The sequence below is a fragment of the Mytilus edulis genome, chromosome 4, assembly GCF_963676685.1.
Source record: "Mytilus edulis chromosome 4, xbMytEdul2.2, whole genome shotgun sequence".
Classification (NCBI taxonomy): Eukaryota; Metazoa; Mollusca; class Bivalvia; order Mytilida; family Mytilidae; genus Mytilus; species Mytilus edulis.
In genome coordinates this window covers 28,036,772-28,062,416 of record NC_092347.1, presented here as the reverse complement: position 1 = coordinate 28,062,416, position 25,645 = coordinate 28,036,772, and the positions used below count along the sequence as shown (strand labels likewise).

At 33.3% G+C, this 25,645-nt stretch overlaps 1 protein-coding gene across 1 annotated transcript in view; it reads right to left on the bottom strand.

The window, feature by feature from the left end:
• Positions 1-323: 323 nt before the first annotated feature.
• The window catches only part of LOC139521823 (polycystin-1-like protein 2), a 75,942-nt gene continuing 50,620 nt past the window's right edge, over positions 324-25,645 (bottom strand). Inside the window, exons 11-21 of the mRNA XM_071315466.1 lie at positions 24,945-25,056; positions 24,191-24,451; positions 23,535-23,688; positions 21,901-22,391; positions 20,645-20,875; positions 14,638-14,924; positions 13,699-14,301; positions 13,098-13,363; positions 11,796-12,076; positions 9,231-9,384; positions 324-5,725 (exon numbers count right to left, since the gene is read on the bottom strand). Of these exons, the coding sequence (XP_071171567.1) occupies positions 4,482-5,725; positions 9,231-9,384; positions 11,796-12,076; positions 13,098-13,363; positions 13,699-14,301; positions 14,638-14,924; positions 20,645-20,875; positions 21,901-22,391; positions 23,535-23,688; positions 24,191-24,451; positions 24,945-25,056 (4,084 nt within the window). The 3' untranslated portion in view covers positions 324-4,481. The remainder of the gene's footprint in view (positions 5,726-9,230; positions 9,385-11,795; positions 12,077-13,097; positions 13,364-13,698; positions 14,302-14,637; positions 14,925-20,644; positions 20,876-21,900; positions 22,392-23,534; positions 23,689-24,190; positions 24,452-24,944; positions 25,057-25,645) is intronic.

The window sequence follows — 25,645 nt, the reverse complement described above, 5'->3', positions numbered from 1 at the left end:
ACAACATATTAAAATTTTAAAAGCTTTGAATGAACGGTTCATGAGTAAATGCACGGATAACATTTGGTTGCCGCCCGCCGTACATCCCCAAATCAATAACTGACATTTTTGTCACAAAAATCTGGTTAACAAAAATGTGTCCATAGTACACTGATGTCCCTCTCGCACTATTCTTTTCTATGTTTAGCGGACTGTGAAATTGGGGTAAAAACTCTAATTTGGCTTTAAAATTAGAAAGACCATATCATAGGGAACATGTGTATTAGGTTTCAAGCTGATTGGACTGCAACTTCAACAAAAATTAGAATTTCATTACGTTAATATTAAAACTTGAAAACTTTATTAAATTAAAAAATTTAATATACAACAAAACAAAATAAACAACTGTTTCAATAAAATAAAAGCATAACTAACACTGAGATCATTAAATGTCCTGAAACAAACAATGAGCTGTGTCGGATAGAAATCGATCTTATGCAAATGCATGTACACATGTACATGTAAAAGGCTTTGGTTGATTTTGGAACATTTAAGTACAAAATAAAAGATGAGTTTTCTTCTGTGTAGAAGGGGTCTTGTAACAACTCAATTTTCAGAGTTTTTTTTTTCGACCTGAATAGTTCAGTAAAACTAAGTTCAATCCTCAAACTAAATGCAAAAGATTATTTTTTAGTTCTAATCTATAGCATTAAGCCCAAATATATACAAAAAAAGTCCCATAAAATCTAACTTGAGGAAAACTAAAATTTTGCATTTATAGTTTCTTATGGAAAGGGAGATAATTCCACAAAAAAAATCTTTTTTTTGTCAGTTTTTGGTTGATTTTCTTAAAATTCATGTAAAATAAGATACTTTGATTGGGTTATAAGTTCGTATTTGACTTTATTATTTAATCTTCTGCTCATGAAATGTACAAAACCTAAGTGTTATGGGTATTTTAATTTTTTTAAAAACATTTTTCATTAAAGAAATTGCAAATTTATTGCTTTGTGACCATTTTGAAAGAAAAATGTTAATTTGGTATTGTTTATATCTGTAAATTGTATTTGTTCAGCATCTACCTTGTTTAAAGAAACTTTAAACCACAAAAAGAAGAATATATGCTTAATTAGTTTTATTCAATTTGAGATTCTTTACCTTCACACGCTGAAAAATTTAATAAATGGTCAACTAATGAATTATAAAATCTAGGTTGTAGCTCGATAAAAAATATGGAAACGCCTTTAGAGTTGTTTGTTATACATTAAAGATAGCTAAAATATCAAGAATCAATACATTCTGTTAAATAGAAGCAGTAAAAATATAATTTTGTATCAATTTTAATTGATTTTTCCGCCTTTTTTGCAGAGTTATCTCCCATAGCAATGCAAATCTCCATAGGAATTTTAAAATCATGATTTTTTAGTTTTCCTCAAGTTAGATTATGGGACTTTTTTCTGTGTATATTTGTGGTATAATTCTTAAGATTAAAACTTTAAAAAAATCTTTTGTTGCATTTACTTCAAGGAATGGTCAAAGTTATGCTAGATTGACTGGATTAGAAACACGTTAACAGATGTATTGATATTCATTTGAGTAAGGTCTATTTCTATCAAACACAGCTCAGATATAATAATACACTTTTTATATATTATAATACCAGGTTAAAAACAAACTTTTACACTCTTATACCCTGTGAGACACATTTTTTTATTATTAACAACGCATAAAACAAAACTTCAACAAAAATGGTTCTATTAAACTTTCTTATGTCTTTTTATTAATTTGAAATATTGAACTTAATATTAGATAAGGCCCTTACGAATTTCACTCTCTAGAACAAGTAAAGCAAATAATTTAACCAGTCCCAAATATAAAAAAATATGGGTCAAGTGACCTTTATCTTAGGGCAAACGGCCAGTCTGTCCAAATGCATATATGATTCAAATTATATGGGTATAATAGGTGTGGTATAATTTCCAATTAGACAACTTTCCATGAGAGATAAAATACCATAAATGTTAGCTATTATAATAGCAAGCTATAAGAGGTCAGACATCACAAATGTAAAACAATTCAAATAAATAATTTTAAAAATCTATGTACATAACAGTAAACATGGGGGAAATATGATATAAAGCAACAAATAACAACTACAGAATTACATGCTCCTGTCTTGAAACAAGCAAATACAGAATAAGAATGGTTGTGTGACCAACCCTCCCATAACCCTAGGACAGTGATGTAATGGCACAACATATTAAGCACACACTCTAGAAAGGTTGTATTTCTTGTAGTTTCTAAAATCTGGCTGAGGACACAAAAACAATCTCTGATACTCAAATTACCCCTTAACATTATTTTTGCTGAACTAAATAATAAATCCTTGTGACCTAAATTTAACAATGTTTCAATGATTTATGACAAGTTAAAATAAATTAAAAAATATATTCAAAATGTATGTTTTTAAATGACAAATTACAACATGATCAATAATAAGTTATGATTACAAGTTGGTAAATTATTAAAAGCAGAATTGTCTTACTTTAATATGTTTAATACAACAACACAGCTGAATATCAGTTCAAATTCATGATTTCTAATGGTTAATCACATGATACTTGAAATTATTATAAAAACTTCTGTAAATTCAGCAATTATTGCAATGTTTTTATTATTGCCAAAAATGCGACAGGGTTATAATCGCAATAATTTAAAGTTGCATTTTGAATTTTTTAATATAAATTAAAACGTTTTTTCACCAATATTGCAAAAATTAAAATCACAAAATCACAATAATAAATGCAGGCAATAATTTCTGAATTTACAGTACTCAATTTAGGTATGTTTACAACATTTATAATCATAATTATTTAAAGTTTAATAATGTTTCCTACCACAGAAATGACGAAGTAGTTAACTAATTACATACATTTCAATTTATTATTTAAAAATAATAATAATACAATGGTAAGCATACTTCATCTTAAAATCTGAGTACTGTGGATTCATTTACTTTCATGGATTGATGATAAGGCCACACCAATTTAATTTCTTGTTCTACAGATTTTTGGAATCCAAAATTTGGAGCGAGCAAGCGATTTGAAAATAAAAAAAAAAAAAATTTAATTTGCAAATTTTTGAGGGGAAGCTTGAAAAGTAAAGGCGAGCGATTATAGTTTTTTTTTTGTAACCATAAAATAGTAACTTTTGACAATATTAAAGCTTGATTTATCACTTGTACTTCGACATTTCTTTAATTTCTTTAGTTTTTTTTCCCTGTTTACCAAGAAATAATTAAATCTGGTCTGTGTATGTGTGACTGACAAAGAGACAATTCTCCATCCAAGTCATAATCAGTTTGGGGACAACCCCTTAATGTTATAAATATCCCTTTTACATGTTTTATGAGGGGTCAATATAAGTTATAATATATTTGTTTGTACAAAAGGGCTCATATTTTCTCAAAGAACTATATATCTATCTGGTATCAAATGGTCAAAACATGTCCCAAGAATTTTGTACAAATCCTTGGTATTTCTATTTTCTTTTCTACATCAGTAAAATGACCCCTTGTCTGATGGAAGGTTGTTCTCAACCTGATAATAACAAACACAAGTCAAAGTACGGCCTTTTACACAGGGCTTTGATAGACCAAACAGCAGGCTATAAAGGACCCCAAAATTATTAGCGTACACAATTCGAACAGGAAAACCAACAATCTAATTTATATATTGTGTATATCCAAATGGGAAAATACCAATGAACAACATCAACAAACGATAACTGCTGAACGACAGGCCCCTCAATCAATCAGGTCATGTGCATAAACATGCAGCGGCTATGGATAGTTTTGTTTTGCCAGCATACAATATAATTGCAGTTGAAGGCAAATACTTCAGAAGTTCTTTGTACTTTATTCTAACAACGAACATTTTTTGATAGGGAATATAAGTAAGGTGGAAAGTAACCAATTTTTTGTTCTTTACAGGTATTTCCGCTGTTATAAACTTATATCGGAGCACTCCTGCTTTGGATAAATAGGTTTCATGCTGAAACAAATATTCTCACAGATATTTACAAAGTGTGGTGGGGTGCTTTTATGTTTAAAATCGTTATATACAGGTTATACTGTGATTTTAAAAACAAATGTTGATATCTTTTTATAATATTTACAAAAAAAACGGTGCGGGAAATGGACATGATTACATTTCCCGATGCGGGAAGCGGGAATATAGAAAAAAATTAAAAATTCTGTTTTGAAAAAAATAGGTGCGGGCGGGTCCGTCGAACAAGAAATCAAATTGGTGTGGCCTGACTTGCATTTTTTTGTAATTCGTAAAACATTTTAACTCATGGTTCCCCTGTACCCACAAAATCCCCCTAAAATTGGTATTCAATGAATAATAATGAATCCACAGTATGTTTTACATTTTTAACACAAAAAACAAACAATATTTTTTTTACAACAAAAAATTACAGTTTAAAGAATTAACTAAGTATCAGTTTTCATAATATTTCACTTTCATTCTAGAAGCAAGTTCCACAGGTAAGATATTAGCTAACTTAGTAAGAAGGTAATTAACCACTTCTAACTCATTCTTTTTCTTCCCTTTTTCTTCTTTGGATTTTGTAATTGCAAAATTGACAATAGACATGAAAAAAGTAAGATATATAAATATTACAGCTAATACAAAAAGAAAGAAAAATATAGGACCCAAAATCCTATGGGCACGCTGTAGACCATAATAATCTGAAACACCAATAGCAAAATTAAATAATGTCAAAATACTACTTGAAACACTCTTGTAATTTGGAGAGACATTTCCAAATGCTAACAGACAAAAGTGGGCAAAGGCAAAGATTAAAATGAAAATCAGAAGAGAAAAATTACACAGTGATTCCTTGGCATGGTTCAAGGTAATGGATAACAACTGCATGTTTTGATTAAATGACAGAATTTTTAGAAATTTGACAATGACAAGGAACACAAGAAATGCCATTAGGTATAACTGTATAAAATCCCACCACACAGCAGAGTAAAAACTGACATACTCCAGTCTATTGGTTTGTTTATATTTATCCATTATCCATTTAATAGTCACCATTCTCTGAAAAAACAGACCTATAACACTGTAACACAGGCATATGGTTATAAACTCAATCAAATTCCAGAAAAAAGTGAAATAATATCTGTATCCCATTCTTTTAAATTTCTTCCCTTCATAGTACGTGAAAATGACCGTGAAAACGGCAAATAAAACTTCACAAACTGCTGCAGCAATCTCGGTCCCGCTGCCATAGTGATACAACTTAGTGGTAAAAATCTGAAAATATGGAAAAATTCCACGATTGGCAGAAAATTCAAACAGGAACATGACTACGCTAAACATATTAACATGAGGATTATACAAATTAAATTCCAGAAAAATAGCACTTGTTCTTCCATCTATCCAACCATCAGTCATTAACTTGTCTATTGTCTGTTGTGACATGGAGCTAGGGGTGATCTCTTTAATATATCCACCACCACTGTACGTGGCCTGGGTACCAGAATAAGGAATGGTTCTCAGCTGCCATGCTGTCTGGTAGGACCAGTGATCAGCTGTTAGAGGAGCCATGGTAACAGACTGGTTCCATGTTTGGTTGTAGTGTTTGGTATCCTCATTACCAAGCCAATATTTGTCTGAACATTCCACAGTTAAGGAGAACGCTTGTCTGATATATTCTGGTGTGGGACAAGTATCTGGAAAGATATATAAAAGTATGCAAGCTTGATAATAATAATAATAATAGTAAAAATTTCTATAGCGCCCTATATAACAATAAAATCACTCTAAGGCGCTTTACATATATACATGATAAAAATATATTAAGTTAACCACAAAACAAAATGAAATAAAAAAAAATGTTATGTTTAAAAGAACTAAAAACGTATAAATGAAAGATATATGAACATAAATAATTATATTGATAGAAAAATAATAGAATTAAAATCAATAATAAATATTAAAAATTTAGCAGAAAGATTATAATAAATAATTGAAATGGTCATGAAAACTTTTGCTAGAATAAAAATTGTACGAAGAAAACAAAAAAACAAAAATCACAGTACATTTTCAAATAAAAGGAATAAGAATTAAGATAACAGCTTATTAAACGCAAGTCTGTAAAAATATGTCTTCAATTGTTTTTTAAAACACTGAACAGATTTAGAGTGACGAATTTGTACAGGTAGATTGTTCCATAGGGTAGCGGCAGCACGATTAAATTGTCTTTCGCCGTACGTTGAAAGTTGATATAACTTTACTTTCTACATCTAAGGACAAAAACTCCAAAAAGAGTCGGCAAATAATTTCTGTTATTTTAACCATTTTTCAAATCTTGTACAGATGATCATTTTCACTCTTTACGGTTTCTATTTATCTATTAGAGATATAAGATAATAAAAAAAAGAAAGAAAAAGGAATAGGGGAAATAAGGCCTTTATGTGGCCCATATGGTATTGCAAATTTAAGTTATCATGCATATACTAAAAATGCGTTAGGCTTCCGTGAAACCCTGTGTCTCGCCTACTTTTGATGTTAGTCGCAGGCTCAACAAAAATGAGGATATAAAAAAAAAAATCCTCTAGATTCTATCTTTTGATTGCTAGAAGCTTCTGTCCACGTTTGGTAAAAATCCAGGATAGAGTTTATAAAATCTAATAAATGTTTTAAAAACTTTTAACTGCAGACTGTATGTAAATGTTAACTGAGGAAAAAACTAGGTCCATTATTAATAAGTAAAATATAGAAAAACAGGAACCAAGATTTTTGTTAAATTTTTTTCTAGATACTAGCTTTTGATCATAAACAAGCTTTTGTCAAAGTTTGATACAAATCCAGGATAGTTTGCAGTGATCTGGAAGGTTTTTTTCACTATGGGCCCAGGGCCCCTCAAAAATAAATTCAATGGGCCATTTTAAAAAATAATGGGCCATGTTGTCAAATGAGTGGGCCATTTGAATTGACTTCTGTAAAAAAAAAAAGTATCAGTATATTTTGGCAAAGAGGTGTTGGTACTTACTTTTACATAAATAAAATCATGGATATTGTTCCTGTGATTTTGTAATTTCAATTTCAATGAATATACAATTACTTCTTCCAACCCCAACAATATTTAAGTTAACCTTTATTTACAATGTTTAAACTGGTACTGTTGCCTTGTTCATGTTCATGGGATTTTTTGTACATTAAATTTGGGTCTTCGTCGATACCATACTTATTCCAGATGTTCCGTATCAGAGGACATTTCAGGCATTTCCTCTGCACTTCTTGTATTATTAAAACTTCATCACGGTGACAAGAATAACAGTATAGAGTACCATTAATTCATAGAACAAAACAACAAATCGCTGAAATTATGTTTACAAAATGTCAAAACGAGCCAAAGACCAAAAAATGACAAGGACAGTTAAAGCGTCTTTTGTGGAGACAAAAACTATATTCCAAAAAAGTCTTTGGGGTTTTTCAATCGAAATAATAGCAAGCTAAACTAAATGAGATTATTATTAGAGTTAAATCTCGTCTGTACTAGCCAAATTTCACAAATTTAAAGTTGTTTATAAAAAATATATATCATGAATGATGGTTAATTACGTTTTTCGGGTTATCAGTTATACCGCATGGTTCTATTATTACAATATGAAAACACCCGAGACTTTAAATTGCATGGTTGTATTATCATAGGGAAACACCCGAGACGTCCCAACAATATATAGGTGCTCCTATTATTGGAGGAACATTACACAGTTGTGTACACACACATGGCGGCACGGAACACGATCGGAAATTCATTTGACGATATCTAAACGTTTCGAAACGAAGTGAAAAATATCGTGCGCCACGTGGGCGCTTACATTTGTCACTGTATGCATAGATGCCAACCCCTTTTTGACACTATCAGTAACAAACTATCAAATTTGCCGTATTTTTGAAAAGTTTTCAGTAATCATTCATAAACGTGCATTTACCAATAAAAATTACTGACGAGTGGTTGCAAAGTGATGTGCACTAAAATTTGTCGTTTAACATGTTGTCTGTAGTATGCATTCCATTTATTAATTGTTCAGATGTTCTCTACTCGTACATTTTCGTTTTGTCAAGGAGAAGAAGAGAAAGGGGGAAAGCTACTTCATAAAATGCAAGTTTGCCTCTTCGGAAGTCAGTTAGTTACCCAACAATAGGTTGATAACTCCCGAGAAACCGGAAGCATTACATTGGCGTTTTCTAAATACCGGACCAGGACGGAAAAGTAATGATAAAAATCCGCGTTTTACAAAATTGAACGGCGAATCCGTAACTAATCGACTTTGACCGTAATAGCGTAGTTTTAATCGCAAAATCGAAAAAACTACGGAAAAATCGTAATGGTTGGCATCTATGTGTATGCATCATTTCTTGTCAATATGCGCTATAGGCGCACGTCCTTCCTGATCACTGAGTTTGAGAAAGTTATTAAAATTTTAAAACTTTAATAACAGAGTGAATGTAGTGTTTCCTGGCAGAAGTCCATTTATAAGTAAAATTCAGAAAACACTAACAGGATTTATTTTCCTTCACAAAATTTACTTTTGGATACTATCTAATGATGACGTCAAAAGTGGAAGGCTGGACCAAAAGCTGATTTTCACATTTTAAAAACTTTTAGGGGAAAATTTCTTTTATGGTGGTACATAAAACTTCAGGGAGATTACTCTGTAAAAATCAGCTGTCAGAACGTTTAAATCACATTCTATAGGCAGATCCAGGGCCCACCCTTTCGTGGGAAATGTTTTTGTTGATTACATAGGGAATCACTGAAGCATGACTGGAGCCCCCCTTATGAAAAGTTCTGGATCCGCCACTGCATTCTTTTGTATAGGAAATATTAAGCTTCTCAATGATTAAAATTAGTGTGTGTTAAACTGCTATATATCCAATAATTTTTTTCCAATTAAGTGCGTTGTTCAAGTTTTTGAAAATTAATATTTTAGTCAAAGGTTCAATGGTAATATTTTGTAAAAATTTATGGAAATTAAATGCGCCAAATCAATTTTAGTCAATGTGTTAGGTACCACCTTTATAATAATAATAGTAGCCTTTAGGTAAGAAGTCAGGGATCATCTTAATATAATTCTGAACAGGATCTTATGAGACTAAAGGTATACTTATGAAAATCATGACAATATCTTAAATGTTTGAAAACAACATAAAATGTACAAAGTTTACTTTGTTTCACTCTAAGCTGTCTCAGTCTGTATGGTCCAACAAGAAAGAAATCATCTCCATGGGTTTCTACTGTCTTGTCTCCATTTTCTATGTCATCCAAACCTGGTAAGGCTTTAACTCTCATATAATCCCAGAACTTAGGTAAGTTTGTTATCTAAAACAAATATTTCATGCATAAGTGATGTATCTAAGTTTAAAGGTCTCTATGTGGAAGTCTGAAATTAATCATCCCTGTAAAAGACTAATAATAAGTGAAAGTTTTTTTAGCCGAGACATATAATATAAGAAATTGTCAACCATGCTGAATATAATGGTATCAAGCCGCTTTCAAATTACTTTCGAAAAGTGTATGTACAAACTAAAATAAAACAAGAATGTGTCCATAATAAACTGATGCCCCACTACACTATCATTTTTTTCTATGTTCAGTGGACCTTAAGATTGGGGTCAAAACTCTCATTTGGCATTAAAATTAGAAAGATCATATCATAGTATGCATGTCACTTTTGTGTACTGAGTTTCAAGTTGATTGGACTTTAACTTCATCAAAAACTTCCTTGACCAAAAACCTTAACCTGTAACCTGAACTTCATCAAAAACTTCCTTGACCAAAAACCTTAACCTGTAACCTGACAGACAGACAAAGGAACGAATGGATGTACAGACTGAAAAACATAATGCCCATAAATGGGGCATAAAAATGCGTCCATAATTCACAATACTCCAATCAAGCTATTACATTATGTATTTTCATTGGACAATGAAATCTGTTTCATAACCCTAATGTTGGATAATAAAAAATAAAAAAAACCTGATGTGACCATAACCTCATAGTAAACTGCTTTGATCAGAAACTTCAACCAGATACTAAGACATATTGTCATAAAAAATAGTATAGCATGTATAATTTGTTATGTTTGAACAATACACTTTCAAAGAAAACTTAACATCTTTGAATAGTTTGTGTTTAAATCCCATCTGCAACGTTTGTATTTATAAATCTAAATAAATTGTTGAATTAAAAAAGTCTCTGAATAAGTCCTAAATGTGACCTTAAGTCAAAAGTTTATAGATATTTTTATGTCCAGCAACAAATATTTCTTCCCTTGTCTGGACAATCTATATTGTGCTTAAATCATATAAGTATACTATGCTGTGTACAGGCTTTATATATAGAGAGAGATCATCATACATAGACAGATTTTTCAATGCTTGCTAACAAAGTAACAGTCTGTAAAAAGACATTCTATTTACCTATCTAAGGCCGTGATCTCATTAACCTAAACTCGGTGTTGTGTTAGTGTAAATCACATGTAAACTAAACAAAATTACCTTCCCACTCAATGTTTACATGTTGTTTAAATCATGTTTTGTCTACATGCAGTCGATAGTCAATGTAGAACTTGTGTGGTTCAGTGTACACTAAACAAGGTATTTAAAACATGCGTTTTACTATGTATTTTTAAAGAAGAAACATTTTTTTTAATTATATGATATTTATAACAATTATTTATGCAGTTTTTTTACCGAATTATTTGTCTAAACTCGATATATTAATTGGTTTGCTATATAAAAAAAAACACTTTAAGTAGCCTTATTAGGGAGCAACCCTTTAACTGCATGCGGGAAGGGGGTTATGGTTTTGATGTTCGACACAGAATTGCATAGCAACATTTTTAATTAGTTTTTCAAAGCTATCAATCAAATAATTTGGATTCAGAATTTTTTTCCTCAGTGAATATTTTTTTATCAATTTTAGAATCAGAAATCAGAATATAATTTATGGAACCCCCCCCCCCCCCCTTTTTTTTTAGTTGAATATTCATTCCTTGAACCCCTAATTAAGACTCAAAGCATCCTCATTGCCAAACACGTAATTCATTTGAAAATGTCTTCCTGAATTGACCGGACGTACACAGAAATATTTGCCGCTGGTCAATGAATGGTTCACTCATAAATGCATTACTATAACACTCTAAACATCTCTATCCTTCTTCTTAGTTTTAGCCTACTTAATGTATTGCGTAATTAGTGGCAGATTCAGATGGGGTGGGTTCCGGGGGTTTGAACCCCCTTTATCGGACGATTAATGTTTGGAACCCCATGCATTTTAAAAATGCCTTTATCCGCCTCTGGTAATCGAGACATCTTTAGTATTTCTAAAATAGGTGCAAATCATCGAAATGGCTTTCATCACTGCTAGAAAAGATGTCCAAGAAATTTTAATTTGATTCTATATAATGAACATTTAAATGACATATAGTTTATAAGTGTGAACAAAACTTATGCACAGGTAACTAAACCAGGTATATCGATGTGAACAAATTTAATGTAAAACCAGTGTACATTACATTAAACTAATTGTAAACAAGTTTACTGTACATGGCATTTGGTGTGAACACGGCCTAATTCTTGTCTATAAATTCAGTATATAGTTATAGGCCATGATATATTGAATTGATACAGTAAATGGATTTACAAATCTTATTGGAATATTTCGTTCTGGAAAAGAAAGGACTTTTTAAATAACTCCTACACCTTTACAATATTTTAAAGTTTACTTACATCAGGGAAACTCAATCGATCTTTCTTCCAACTTTTTCTAATAAACATATCCTCTATAGCATTACCACAGTAGAATGATGTCCTGACATTTCTGTGGCCATGGATGACAAATAATACTATGGTAACAAACAAAAAGTACATAACTATCTCCCTAAGGCGTTCCTCAATTATTCCTTCCATCGCTAACTTTGACATTATCTTATGGAGTAGTTTTTTGGAAGCTGGATCAGGAACGATGTACTGGGGTAATGTTTCGTCTTCTTTATCTTGTTCATAAAGAACTAAAAGTATAAAATATTCCTTACTTAATATATATTCTAACTTGACTATGATACATCAAAAGAATTCCCCTTCCCATGCGAAAGTTGTCTTTTGTTTGTTTTTTTTTTGCAGTAACTTGCTGTTGTGAGACATTTTGTGTTATCTACTATGAGCTCCACCATTCAAAGGTAAACATTTTGGTGGATATGCTGTAATTATTATATATAGGTGCAGAATGTTATCATTAACAAATCTTGAAGCATAAACTAAGTAGTAACATATGTGAAAATCAAACATAACATTCAGCAACTTGTTTTTATTTCCCTGTCAAAGAAGTCTCCAACTATCCTACCTACTATGAACGCTAACTGGCTGTTAGTTTTCTTCATTGAATTGTTTGATATCAGGGCCTTTTATAAGCAACTGTATGGTATAGGTTTTTCTCATTGTTGAAGGCCATATGGTTGACAATAATTGCTAACACTTTATTTAAACTTTGGTAGATAGTTGTCTCATAAAAAATCATACTACATCACCTTATTTTTATATCAATGGTCTCAGCTGAAGAGGACAAACAATTGCTATTACTTTGTCCACTGCTTCCTGCTGCAGTTTTCAAACAAAGCAAACAAAAATAATCAAGTTTATAATAAATATTGTCGATATTTTTATTTTCAGGGGCACCAAATTTTTGTGGATTGAAGAAAATTCACATTTTTAATGATACTTGAGTTGATTTCATGGTTAAGCCAAAGTTTCCACTCATGCAAACAAGAAATTTATACTTTCTTTATATTTAAATTCATGGTTTGCCTTCAAGACATTTGGTACCTAACAAATGAAAATAAATTCCATTATTCTTTATATCATACTAAAAGAAGATCTATATTCTATGAAGCTGATTTACACCAAGGTAAAACATTTGGAAGTTGCACAACAAAGGAGTTTTTTCTTTTGTGCATTAAATTTCTCATTTTAAGAAGACAAGTTCCAATAAAATTGCCAAATCAAATACTAGTCCTTCTTAGACAATTTATTTACCTTCCTCTCTGAGTGAAATGTTGACTTTAAGTCCTTCAATTTCTACTGGTTTCTTGAATATATAAGTCAGAATCATTGCTATAGCAAAAACTTTAATGGGCTGTTGGAAACAGGCACTCTGGAAGAAAGCTGTGAAAAATGACACAAGCCATTCCACACTTGTCTGGTACCCATACTTAAGACCGTACAACATAACAAAGTATGAATTTATCAGAGATACAGTTATGACAATAGTCCAGGCTATATATAAACACCACCATGGCAACCTATAAAATATAAGGGAAAAATATATATATGAAAAAGTATGAAGCTTCATTTACAAATATACCACTCAGAAACTTTTACAACTATCATGGAAACATTTCTGGCAATGGTCAAAGCTTTAAACTCACATTCAAATGATGCCACCCCTCTTTTGGTGCAATCAGTAAAAAGTAATAATATTTTTGTTTACCATTTATCATACTTATGTTTATAATATCTACAAAGATTCAAGAAATTCTGTAGTGACAAACTGTTGCAATAGTATGTTATTCTGAGTTCAAAAGGGCACAACTCCTAGATAAAAATGACATTATTGAAATGTAGAAGTATTACTTACATTTTGGGTTCTGCCTGTTGAACCTTCTCTTCACCAATCAACTCTTCGTCATCATCATCATTTATAAGCTGTTTTTCCTCAACAATTTCTATCCTTTCAAATGAGTCATCAAACTGATACTTCCTTCGAGAAGACCTTCGTTTCTTTGGTTTTAGCCCAGTCCTCAGAAACAGCTTAACAATGATCAAATTAATCGGAAACATGATCAATCCACATTCTATGCCAATAACTATATCAGCCAATGACAGGCTGATAGATGCCACTTGAACCTGATCGTCTGGGTCATCAGTAGGTACTCCGTGGAACATAATACTAGTCAACATAGCACATAGCAGTAGGGATAAACAGCAACTAAGCCTCTGAACACGTGTAAAATGACTTTGGCATGGCTTGGACAAGATACTTAACCATAGATGACCATCTCTTAGGTCCCGACTAGATTTGAGAAGGAATTCTTGGTTTTTATATGTGTTGAAATCTTCTGGTTTTACACATGGGATAGTAACTTTGACAGAACCTCTCTCCACACCAACCCATTCACCCAATATAAAGCTGTAGACTTTATTTGTTCTCAAATCCTGAACCAGAACTCTTGTTAAAAACCTAAAAAGAAATAAAAAATCCTTTTATACATCTTAAAAAAATTATATATATAGTAAGGATTGTACAATTTTACAAAATTGGTCAACTATTTAATAAATAGAACTTTACTTAATTTTAAATATAGAAATAAGTCTTTTGAGAAGTTATAGTTTTCAAAACAATAAAAGCTAAAATCGTGAAAATCAACTTCAACTTCATTCAGTCACATAAAATGCATACTTTAATTTGAAAGATTACATCATGAAAATTAACAAAAACTGTTTGGCAGCAGCCTGCATGGCCCACAGCAATAACCAATTTTTCCTTCAGAAATCCGGTAAAAAAACAATTACACACCATGATGGTGAAGTTCCAGAGTTGTCATGCCAGATGGTTATAGAATCTAAATCACCAAGGTGATGAGATGAAGTAAACATAAACCAATCTTCCCAGCCTGCCTTGAAACATCCTTTTCCAACAACTGAGTTTGACAAACAATGTTTAATACTATGACCTTTGTTCCCACTGACATAACATGAGACTTTAGCTGTTGTTTCTGCACCTGCCCACCATCCTGTTACTACACACATTAAATACTGGTATGAATGGTTAGGGTTGGCATCTGATAGGATGATAATACCAGCCTGTAAGAAAAAAGATATATATACAATTGTTAGGGTTGGTGTCTGATAGGATCACAATACCAGCCTGTAAGGGACGACATCAAAAGATTGATGTAGGATAAAAAACTAAAATCGAATAGTTTGGGGGTGGGGGGTCAACATTGCTGCAAGTTTTGTTAACCTAAAATCGATTTTACATATATCCATATAGGTAAATCAATTTTTCCCAAATTAAGGTAAGAAGGGGGGTAGGGGGGTCAGCGAAAAAACTATGTGAATTAAGTTTTTTATCCTACATTGAACTTTTAATGTCGTCCCTAAGTTAAGAATGTACAATGGCTAGGGTTGGCAACTGATAGGATCACAATACCAGCTTGTAAGTTAAGAATGTACAATGGTTAGGGTTGGCATCTGATAGGATCCCAATACCAGCCTGTAAGTTAAGAATGAACAATGGTTAAGGTTGGCATCTGATATGATCCCAATACCAGCCTGTAAGTTAAGAATGTACAATGGCTAGGATTGGCATCTGATAGGATCACAATACCAGCCTGTAAATTAAGAATGTACAATGGTTAGGGTTACCATCTGATAGGATCACAATACCAGCCTGTAAGTTAAGAATGTACAATGGTTAGGGTTGGCATCTGATAGGATCACAATACCAGCCTGTAAGTTAAGAATGTACAATGGTTAGGGTTTGGCATCTGATAGGATCACAATACCAGCCTGTAAGTTAAGAATGTACAATGGTTAGGGTTGGCATCTGATAGGATCACAATACCAGCATGTAAGTTAAGAATGTACAATGGCTAAGATTGGCAACTGATAGGATCACAATACCAGCCTGTAAGTTAAGAATGTACAATGGTTAGGGTTGGCATCCGATAGGCTCACAAAACCAGCCTGTAAGTTAAGATTGTTCAATGGTTAGGGTTGGCTTCTGATATGATGACGATACCAGCCTGTAAGTTAAGAATGTACAATGGTTAGGATTGGTATCTGATAGGATTACAATACCAGCCTGTAAGTTAAGAATGTACAATGATTAGGATTGGCATCTGATAGGATCACAATACCAGCCTGTAAGGTAAGAATGTACCATGGTTAGGATTGGCATCTGATAGGATCACAATACCAGCCTGTAAGTTAAGAATGTACAATGGTTAGGGTTGACATCTGATAGGACCACAATACCAGCCTGTAAGTTAAGAATGTACAATGGTTAGGATTGGCATCTGATAGGATCACAATACCAGCCTGTAAGTGAAGAATGTACAATTGTTAGGGTTGGCGTCTGATAGGATCACAATACCAGCCTGTAAGTTAAGCATGTACAATGGTTAGGGTTGGCATATGATAGGATCACAATACCAGCCTGTAAGTTAAGAATGTACCATGGTTAGGATTGGTATCTGATAGGATCACAATACCAGCCTGTAAGTTAAGAATGTACAATGGTTAGGGTTGGCGTCTGATAGGATCACAATGCCAGCCTGTAAGTTAAGAATGTACAATGGTTAGGATTGGTATCTGATAGGATTACAATACCAGCCTGTAAGTTAAGAATGTACAATGATTAGGATTGGCATCTGATAGGATCACAATACCAGCCTGTAAGTTAAGAATGTACCATGGTTAGGATTGGCATCTGATAGGATCACAATACCAGCCTGTAAGTTAAGAATGTACAATGGTTAGGGTTGACATCTGATAGGATCACAATACCAGCCTGTAAGTTAAGAATGTACAATGGTTAGGATTGGCATCTGATAGGATCACAATACCAGCCTGTAAGTGAAGAATGTACAATTGTTAGGGTTGGCGTCTGATAGGATCACAATACCAGCCTGTAAGTTAAGAATGTACAAATGGTTAGGGTTGGCATATGATAGGATCACAATACCAGCCTGTAAGTTAAGAATGTACCATGGTTAGGATTGGTATCTGATAGGATCACAATACCAGCCTGTAAGTTAAGAATGTACCATGGTTAGGATTGGCATCTGATAGGATCACAATACCAGCCTGTAAGTTAAGAATGTACAATGGTTAGGGTTGGCATCTGATAGGATCACAATACCAGCCGGTAAGTTAAGAATGTACAATGGTTAGGATTGGTATCTGATAGGATCACAATACCAGCCTGTAAGTTAAGAATGTACAATGGTTAAGGTTGGCATCTGATAGGATGATAATACCAGCCTGTAAGAAAAAGATATATATACAATTGTTAGGGTTGGCATCTGATAGGATCACAATACCAGCATGTAAGTTAAGAATGTACAATTGTTAGGATTGGCAAGTGATAGGATCACAATACCAGCCTGTAAATTAAGAATGCACAATGGCTAGGATTGGCATCTGATAGGATCACAATACCAGCCTGCAAGTTAAGAATGTACAATGGTTAGGGTTGGCATCTGATAAGATCACAATACCAGCCTGTAAGTTAAGAATGTACAATGGTTAGGATTGGTATCTGATAGGATTACAATACCAGCCTGTAAGTTAAGAATGTACAATGATTAGGATTGGCATCTGATAGGATCACAATACCAGCCTGTAAGTTAAGAATGTACCATGGTTAGGATTGGCATCTGATAGGATCACAATACCAGCCTGTAAGTTAAGAATGTACAATGGTTAGGGTTGACATCTGATAGGATCACAATACCAGCCTGTAAGTTAAGAATGTACAATGGTTAGGATTGGCATCTGATAGGATCACAATACCAGCCTGTAAGTGAAGAATGTACAATTGTTAGGGTTGGCGTCTGATAGGATCACAATACCAGCCTGTAAGTTAAGAATGTACAATGGTTAGGGTTGGCATATGATAGGATCACAATACCAGCCTGTAAGTTAAGAATGTACCATGGCTAGGATTGGTATCTGATAGGATCACAATACCAGCCTGTAAGTTAAGAATGTACAATGGTTAGGGTTGGCGTCTGATAGGATCACAATGCCAGCCTGTAAGTTAAGAATGTACAATGGTTAGGATTGGTATCTGATAGGATTACAATACCAGCCTGTAAGTTAAGAATGTACAATGATTAGGATTGGCATCTGATAGGATCACAATACCAGCCTGTAAGTTAAGAATGTACCATGGTTAGGATTGGCATCTGATAGGATCACAATACCAGCCTGTAAGTTAAAAATGTACAATGGTTAGGGTTGACATCTGATAGGATCACAATACCAGCCTGTAAGTTAAGAATGTACAATGGTTAGGATTGGCATCTGATAGGATCACAATACCAGCCTGTAAGTGAAGAATGTACAATTGTTAGGGTTGGCGTCTGATAGGATCACAATACCAGCCTGTAAGTTAAGAATGTACAATGGTTAGGGTTGGCATATGATAGGATCACAATACCAGCCTGTAAGTTAAGAATGTACCATGGTTAGGATTGGTATCTGATAGGATCACAATACCAGCCTGTAAGTTAAGAATGTACCATGGTTAGGATTGGCATCTGATAGGATCACAATACCAGCCTGTAAGTTAAGAATGTACAATGGTTAGGGTTGGCATCTGATAGGATCACAATACCAGCCTGTAAGTTAAGAATGTACAATGGTTAAGGTTGGCATCTGATAGGATGATAATACCAGCCTGTAAGAAAAAGATATATATACAATTGTTAGGGTTGGCATCTGATAGGATCACAATACCAGCATGTAAGTTAAGAATGTACAATTGTTAGGATTGGCAAGTGATAGGATCACAATACCAGCCTGTAAATTAAGAATGCACAATGGCTAGGATTGGCATCTGATAGGATCACAATACCAGCCTGCAAGTTAAGAATGTACAATGGTTAGGGTTGGCATCTGATAAGATCACAATACCAGCCTGTAAGTTAAGAATGTACAATGGTTAGGGCTGGCATCTGATAAGATCACAATACCAGCCTGTAAGTTAAGAATGTACAATGGTTAGGGTTGGCATCTGATAAGATCACAATATCAGCCTGTGAGTTCAGAATGTACAATGGTTAGGATTGGCGTCTGATGTGATCACAATACCATCCTGTAAGTTAAGAATGTACAATGGTTACGGTTGGCGTCTGATATGATGACGATACCAGCCTGTAAGTTAAGAATGTACAATGGTTAGGATTGGCAACTGATAGGATCACAATACCACCCTGTAAGTTAAGAATGTACAATGGTTAGGGTTGGCGTCTGATAGGATCACAATACCAGCCTGTAAGTTAAGAATGTACAATGGTTAGGATTGGTATCTGATAGGATCACAATACCAGCCTGTAAGTTAAGAATGTACAATGGTTAGGGTTGGCGTCTGATAGGATCACAATACCAGCCTGTAAGTTAAGAATGTACAATGGTTAGGATTGGTATCTGATAGGATCACAATGCCAGCCTGTAAGTTAAGAATGTACAATGGTTAGGGTTGGCATCTGATAGGATCACAATACCAGCCTGTAAGTTAAGAATGTACAATGGTTAGGGTTGGCGTCTGATATGATGACAATACCAGCCTGTAAGTTAAGAATGTACAATGGTTAGGACTGGCATCTGATAAGATCACAATACCAGCCTGTGAGTTAAGAATGTACAATGGTTAGGGTTGGCATCTGATAGGATCACAATACCAGCCTGTAAGTTAAGAATGTACAATGGTTAGGATTGGTATCTGATAGGATCACAATACCAGCCTGTAAGTTAAGAATGTACAATGGTTAGGATTGACAACTGATAGGATCACAATACCAGCCTGTAAGTTAAGAATGTTCAATGGTTAGGATTGACAACTGATAGGATCACAATACCAGCCTGTAAGTTAAGAATGTTCAATGGTTAGGATTGACAACTGATAGGATCACAATTCCAGCCTGTAAGTTAAGAATGTACAATTGTATGGGCTGGCTTCTGATAGGATCACAATACCAGCCTGTAAGTTAAGAATGCACACTGGTTAGGATTGGTGTCTGATAGGATAACAATACCAGCCTGTAAGAAAATTTGCTACATCTGTATAAAGTAAAGGTCTGGCTAACCTGAATTTGAATAAATACCCCCCCCCCCCCCCCCCACCAAATGAATCTGCATACAAAGTTTGATTAACCCAAGTTCAGTGTTCAAAATTATGTTATGCACTGAACACGAAGCTGGACATTATGATGATTCCTATATACCCCTAAAAATTTCTTATTCAAGTAGCAATGCATAATTATAAGAAAAATTATAATAATAGCTAATAATTGAAAATTATAAATGCTAGAGATATTCAAATCCATTTCACAAACTGTGTATAAAACAATAATGTTACAAGTGAATATTTTTACCTGAGCCTTGTCCCTTTTGTCAGCTTTTCTGGCTAGGAACACTCAAGCCAAGTATATAAACCTTACAACTACCAATATCCTTACCTGAGCCTCATCCCTTTTGTCAGCCTTTCTAGCCCCGAATACTTCAGCCAAGTATATAAACCATAGAACTACCAATATCCTTACCCGAGTCTCATCCCTTTTGTCAGCTTTCCTGGCCCAGAATACTCCAGCCAAGTATATAAACCATACAACTACCAATATCGTTACCTGAGCCTCATCCCTTTTGTCAGCCTTTCTGGCCCAGAATACTCCAGCCAAGTATATAAAACATACAACTACCAATATCCTTACCTGAGCCTCATCCCTTTTGTCAGCTTTTCAGGCCCAGAATACTCTAGCCAAGTATATAAACCATAAAACTACCAATATCCTTACCTGCGCCTCATCCCTTTTGTCAGCTTTTCTGGCCCAGAATACTCCTGCCAAGAATATAAACCATACAACTATCACAGTACATACTACTATAGGGTTGTCAAAGAAAGTCAGGAATAGTGCTGCATCTGCAAATGGATCTACCATATTTGGTAATACCAAAAAACTGCCAGAAAAGGATGTTAAATGTGTACATAGACAGTGAATAACTTCTGGTGTTGTCTGCTCTGAGACCTGAAAAGATGTAAGTGTTATCATGAAGCACTCTCAAGTATTATATATTACTTAGAGACACAAGTGTATAATGCAACAAATTAAATCTGTCCCCCTGAACAAAAGACATATTGGTTGTTCTTTTCCCAATCATTGTCATTCCAAATCTTCTTCTAAGGCAGTTAACAATAAAGATTTTAGGGTGTACTATTTAATTTTTTATAGTATTGTGAAAACCGGTACACATTCTGAGAAGATTTTCCTAAAAATAGTCCCTATTTGATAAATCCTGCCAGACAAACATGCAAACCACATCTTCTTTTTTATATACCACACCTTACAATCATTTCATACACAAATATAGGGAATCTATTGCTTAGAGAACTTATTTAGGAATTGGAGCTTACAAAGAAAACTTTTACCATTCATTTATGAATATGATGACCTTACAATCTCTACACACAAAATCTAGTGAACTTAAAAGTAAATGAGGAACAGACCTCACAAAAAGCCTAACATCAAACAATTAATGAACCATGAAAATTAGGTCAAGGTTAGATGAACCCTGGCAGATGTTTACCCTTACACTAATTCCAAACCCCAAATATAGTTGACCCTTTGCTTATATAGTATCTGAGAAACAGACCTAACCACCAAAAACTTAACATTCACCAATGAATCATGACAATGAGGTCAAGGTCATATAACCCTGTCAGAAAGATATTTACATCTTACAATCATTCCATACACCAAATATAGTTTACCAATTGATTATGCTTACAGTATTAAAAACTTAGTAAAATTAAAAACTGATCCCTGAAGTGAGGTCAAGGTTTCAAATAACACTGTATGACAGTCATGTTTACCTTTAAAAAATTATATAATTCTTATTACCAAATGTAGTTTAATGAAAATAAGTATACACATGAAAAAAAAAGTAAAAATAAAAGATAAAGCTTTATACTAATAAATTTCATTGGTGCAGTCATCAGATGAAACATCCTGTACTTAAGACAAAAATGAATACTTTTTTCATAGTATACTACCTGACAGCCGTCATTCTTCCAAGCTTCCTTTTCTTCATTCCAATACAAGCAGGCTACACTGTAACTCTCCACAGTTAAATTAACCAGAAGTTTGGTATTATCTTCACATGCTATCGCCGACTCACAAATCGTATTAAAGTTATTGGCAAGATCATATGGAGTGAATGATACATCTGATGAAGTGTGTAATACTGGAGATATATAGGTATAATGAAGGCCATCAGTAGATGCAGATGTACTTATAAATGTAAAATTGTTTCCATCATTTAGCAGAGACCCACTTGTAAAATTCAATTTTGTCCGATCTCCGTGTGGTTTGTGTAGAATTCTGAATTGGAAGTCTAGCTGTTGACTTTTGACAGACATAATAATTGAATGTCCTGTAGTCAGATTTGTGCTCATTTTTAACATGGATATCTTATCGACACGATATGTATTATTTATAAACTGCAGCGGAATCTCCAAAGTGAAATGTGTAGTTTCTGTCACAGCTAAAAAATATTTAACAAATTTTAAATTCATGGCATGTAAGACTTGGAATCTCAAATAACATGATTTAACCCACCGCATTTAATCATGTTAATCACTTGTTCAATTCTGGAACCTCTGACCTTTGTTAGGTCTTAAATATTTTTTTGATTTTGGTTCATTTATATGTTTTGGAGTTTAGTGTGACATCCAATAATTGAATAAGTAAACATTTGTGTTGAGAGTCTAGCTGAAGCTCCATCCCCCTTCTGAGTGTGGGATTTCCCCGTTGTGTTGAAGACACTAGTGGCCTTGGGGTGACTATTTGCTCATAGGTTGGGTTATTGTCTCTTTGTCACATTCCCAGCTTCAATTCTCTATTCTAATGTCAATAGATAATAGAAATATTTCTTAATGCAATTCAATAATGTTCCAAAATGCATTTTTTTAAAGATCTGTATACTTCAACATGTAGTCCTTATATTTTTTCTGTACAGAGGATAGCTAACCAGTGATAAAAGGTAAATCATTTGCAAAGGCTGAATATCTGAATACAGAACTAGAATGCATTACATTAATCTGAAGAACAATAACACTCATGAGACTTCAGAATAAATTAATAAATATTCAATGCACTAACTTGCATTTACAATGTTCTGCAAATTATATACAACTGTCTTTCAGAGTTATTATCAATTTGTATTTTAATCAGTTTCCATTAGTGTGACATGGGTTCTATAGGTTTATGACAATTTGAATAAAAATAGCAGAAAAATTCTTCCTGCAAAACATTTGCGGTAACAATGGGTTTTTATTTTTTTTTTAAATTCTATAGTTGTTATCCCACCCATAGACTTTAACTAGTAAAAGTCAGCTAGATTTTTACCAGCGTTCATTTTTATTTTACTGAGGGTTTATTATTATTCGTTGGATACGAATTTTGTGTGTACAGATAAACCATGAATACAAATTTTCAATGAATTACACTTTCTATGGGCTTTGTATGCAGATATTGGCTACACCTTGAAATCAAATACCCACAAAAATGCTGGTTTTCCTTAATCTACAAAAATTGATACCCAGGAAAATAAAATGAATCTGCAGTATAAGCTCATTCCCACTAAACCACTATGGCTAAAGATGGGTTTGAGATTCATTCATCTTACCTCGATTACTAATTTGTATTTCAACTGGTTCCTGTAAATCAGTAACTGTTACCACTTTTTTATCACTGGTCTTCATTTTCAGGGATACAACAGGTGTTGTGACATCATGAGATGATTGGTCCCAGACGTAGGGATTTTTATCTATTAGCATCATCTGTGTCATACAAAAAAAATTATAGAATGAGGAGAATTCAAGAGTTGCGAGTTAATTGGGTAAACAAATTTTAATGTCTTTTTCAACTATTTCTTAAATTAACAATTCAGTTCAAATTTTTATGACAAAAATATCAGTATGTATACTAATATTAGTATTAAAGGAATGATTGTAATAGTTTTCTATAAAGAAATAGGGGGTCATTTAGGTGTGCACCACATTTTTAAGGTTATTTCTAATAGACAGAAAAAATATTGCAGTCATTCCTCATAATAAAATTACTTCTATGAGCTGATAGACAAAAAAAACTTTCTGCCAATCAGAAGACATGTTACATCCCAAATAATATTATTTATTCAAGCCTTCTGGCCTTTAGGTCCCATATCAAAGTTTAGGTCTGAGTGAGTAAGGAAATCCTTAATACACATTTTTGTATTTAGAGAAGGTTTTAATTATTATCTGGTTCAATTTATTCAAAGGACAACTATTGTCCTTCTTTTACCTGTAAACTAATGTCTCCTTGCAGATTGTCTAAAACATCACTAAAACGGGAATCACTAGGTAGTAAGAATTGTCCAATATTAGATGATCTAGAGTTGGCAAGATTCTGACCTAATGTGTTGGTAGGAGACTTTTTCATCACAGCAACATTCATATTATCTGTTACAAACACTACAGGTTCTGCAGCGGGCTTGGTAATAGCCAAGGCAGCATCTGCTATAGAATCTACCAACGTTAAAATCTTTTTACTCGATTTCTGTACCTGAAAAGAAAGCAAGGAAGAAGTAATTTAACTTTCTATTGAGAATTGAAATGGGGAATGTGTCAAAGAGGAAACCAGACCAAAGAGCAGAAAACAGCTTAAGGCCACCAATGGGTCTTCAATATAGCTAGAAAATACTGCATCTATTACAACATAATATATAACTAATAATATTTTATACTGATCAAACTTAATAGCTTCCATTGCAAGGCCTAAAATAAATTCATTTGTTTTCTGTTGTTTGATAAAAACAAATAGTGATACTATTAAATAAATTTAAATTCATCAAAATACAAGACATTTACTGTTTATAAATTTTCAAATATTCTTTTGCCTTAGATCCTTAAGTGTCTCAACCTGTATGTGCTTATCAAATAACACTGACAAAATCCAAAGCCTGAAATTAGAAAATAATTCTAATGGAAAAAAAAAGACTATAACCGGCGAGATTTTCCATTTATTATTCTCACAGCAATGATGTGCCATTATTTACCTTTGAGACCTTTGTAGTATCAACATGGGTATGATTTGTGGTGATCTTCATTTCTTCTGATCCTTTATTTGTATTCGTATCTAACATGAATGACAATCCGTCCAACAATAGGCTGAAATCATACAAAATACAACAAAGTCTACTGGACATTCATTCCCATTTATACACATTATTTGGGTTTCATCATGTGAAAAATTAACTATTCAAATATAATCATATGACCACTCTGACACAATTCAGGGATGATTCCACTATATAGTTTAAGGCTGCCCAGCGGCCCCCAAAAAATGTATATGCAATAAATTCCTAATTCAGGAAGATAAAATAACGAGAAGCTCTCAAGAGCCTGTGTTGCTCACCTTGGTCTATGTGAATATTAAACAAAGGACGCAGATTGATTCATGACAAAATTGATTCATGACAAAATTGTGTTTTGGTGATGGTGATGTGTTTGTACATCTTAATTTTCTGAATATTCTAGCTGCTTACAATTATCTCTATCTATAATTAACTTGGCCCAGTAGTTTCAGAGGAGAAGATTTTAGTAAAACATTACTAAGATTTACGAAAAATGGTTAAAAATTGACTATAAAGGGCAATAACTCCTAAATGGGTCAACTGACCATTTCAGTCATGTTGACTTATTCGTAAATTTTACTTTGCTGAACATTATTGCTGTTTACAGTTTATCTCTATCTATA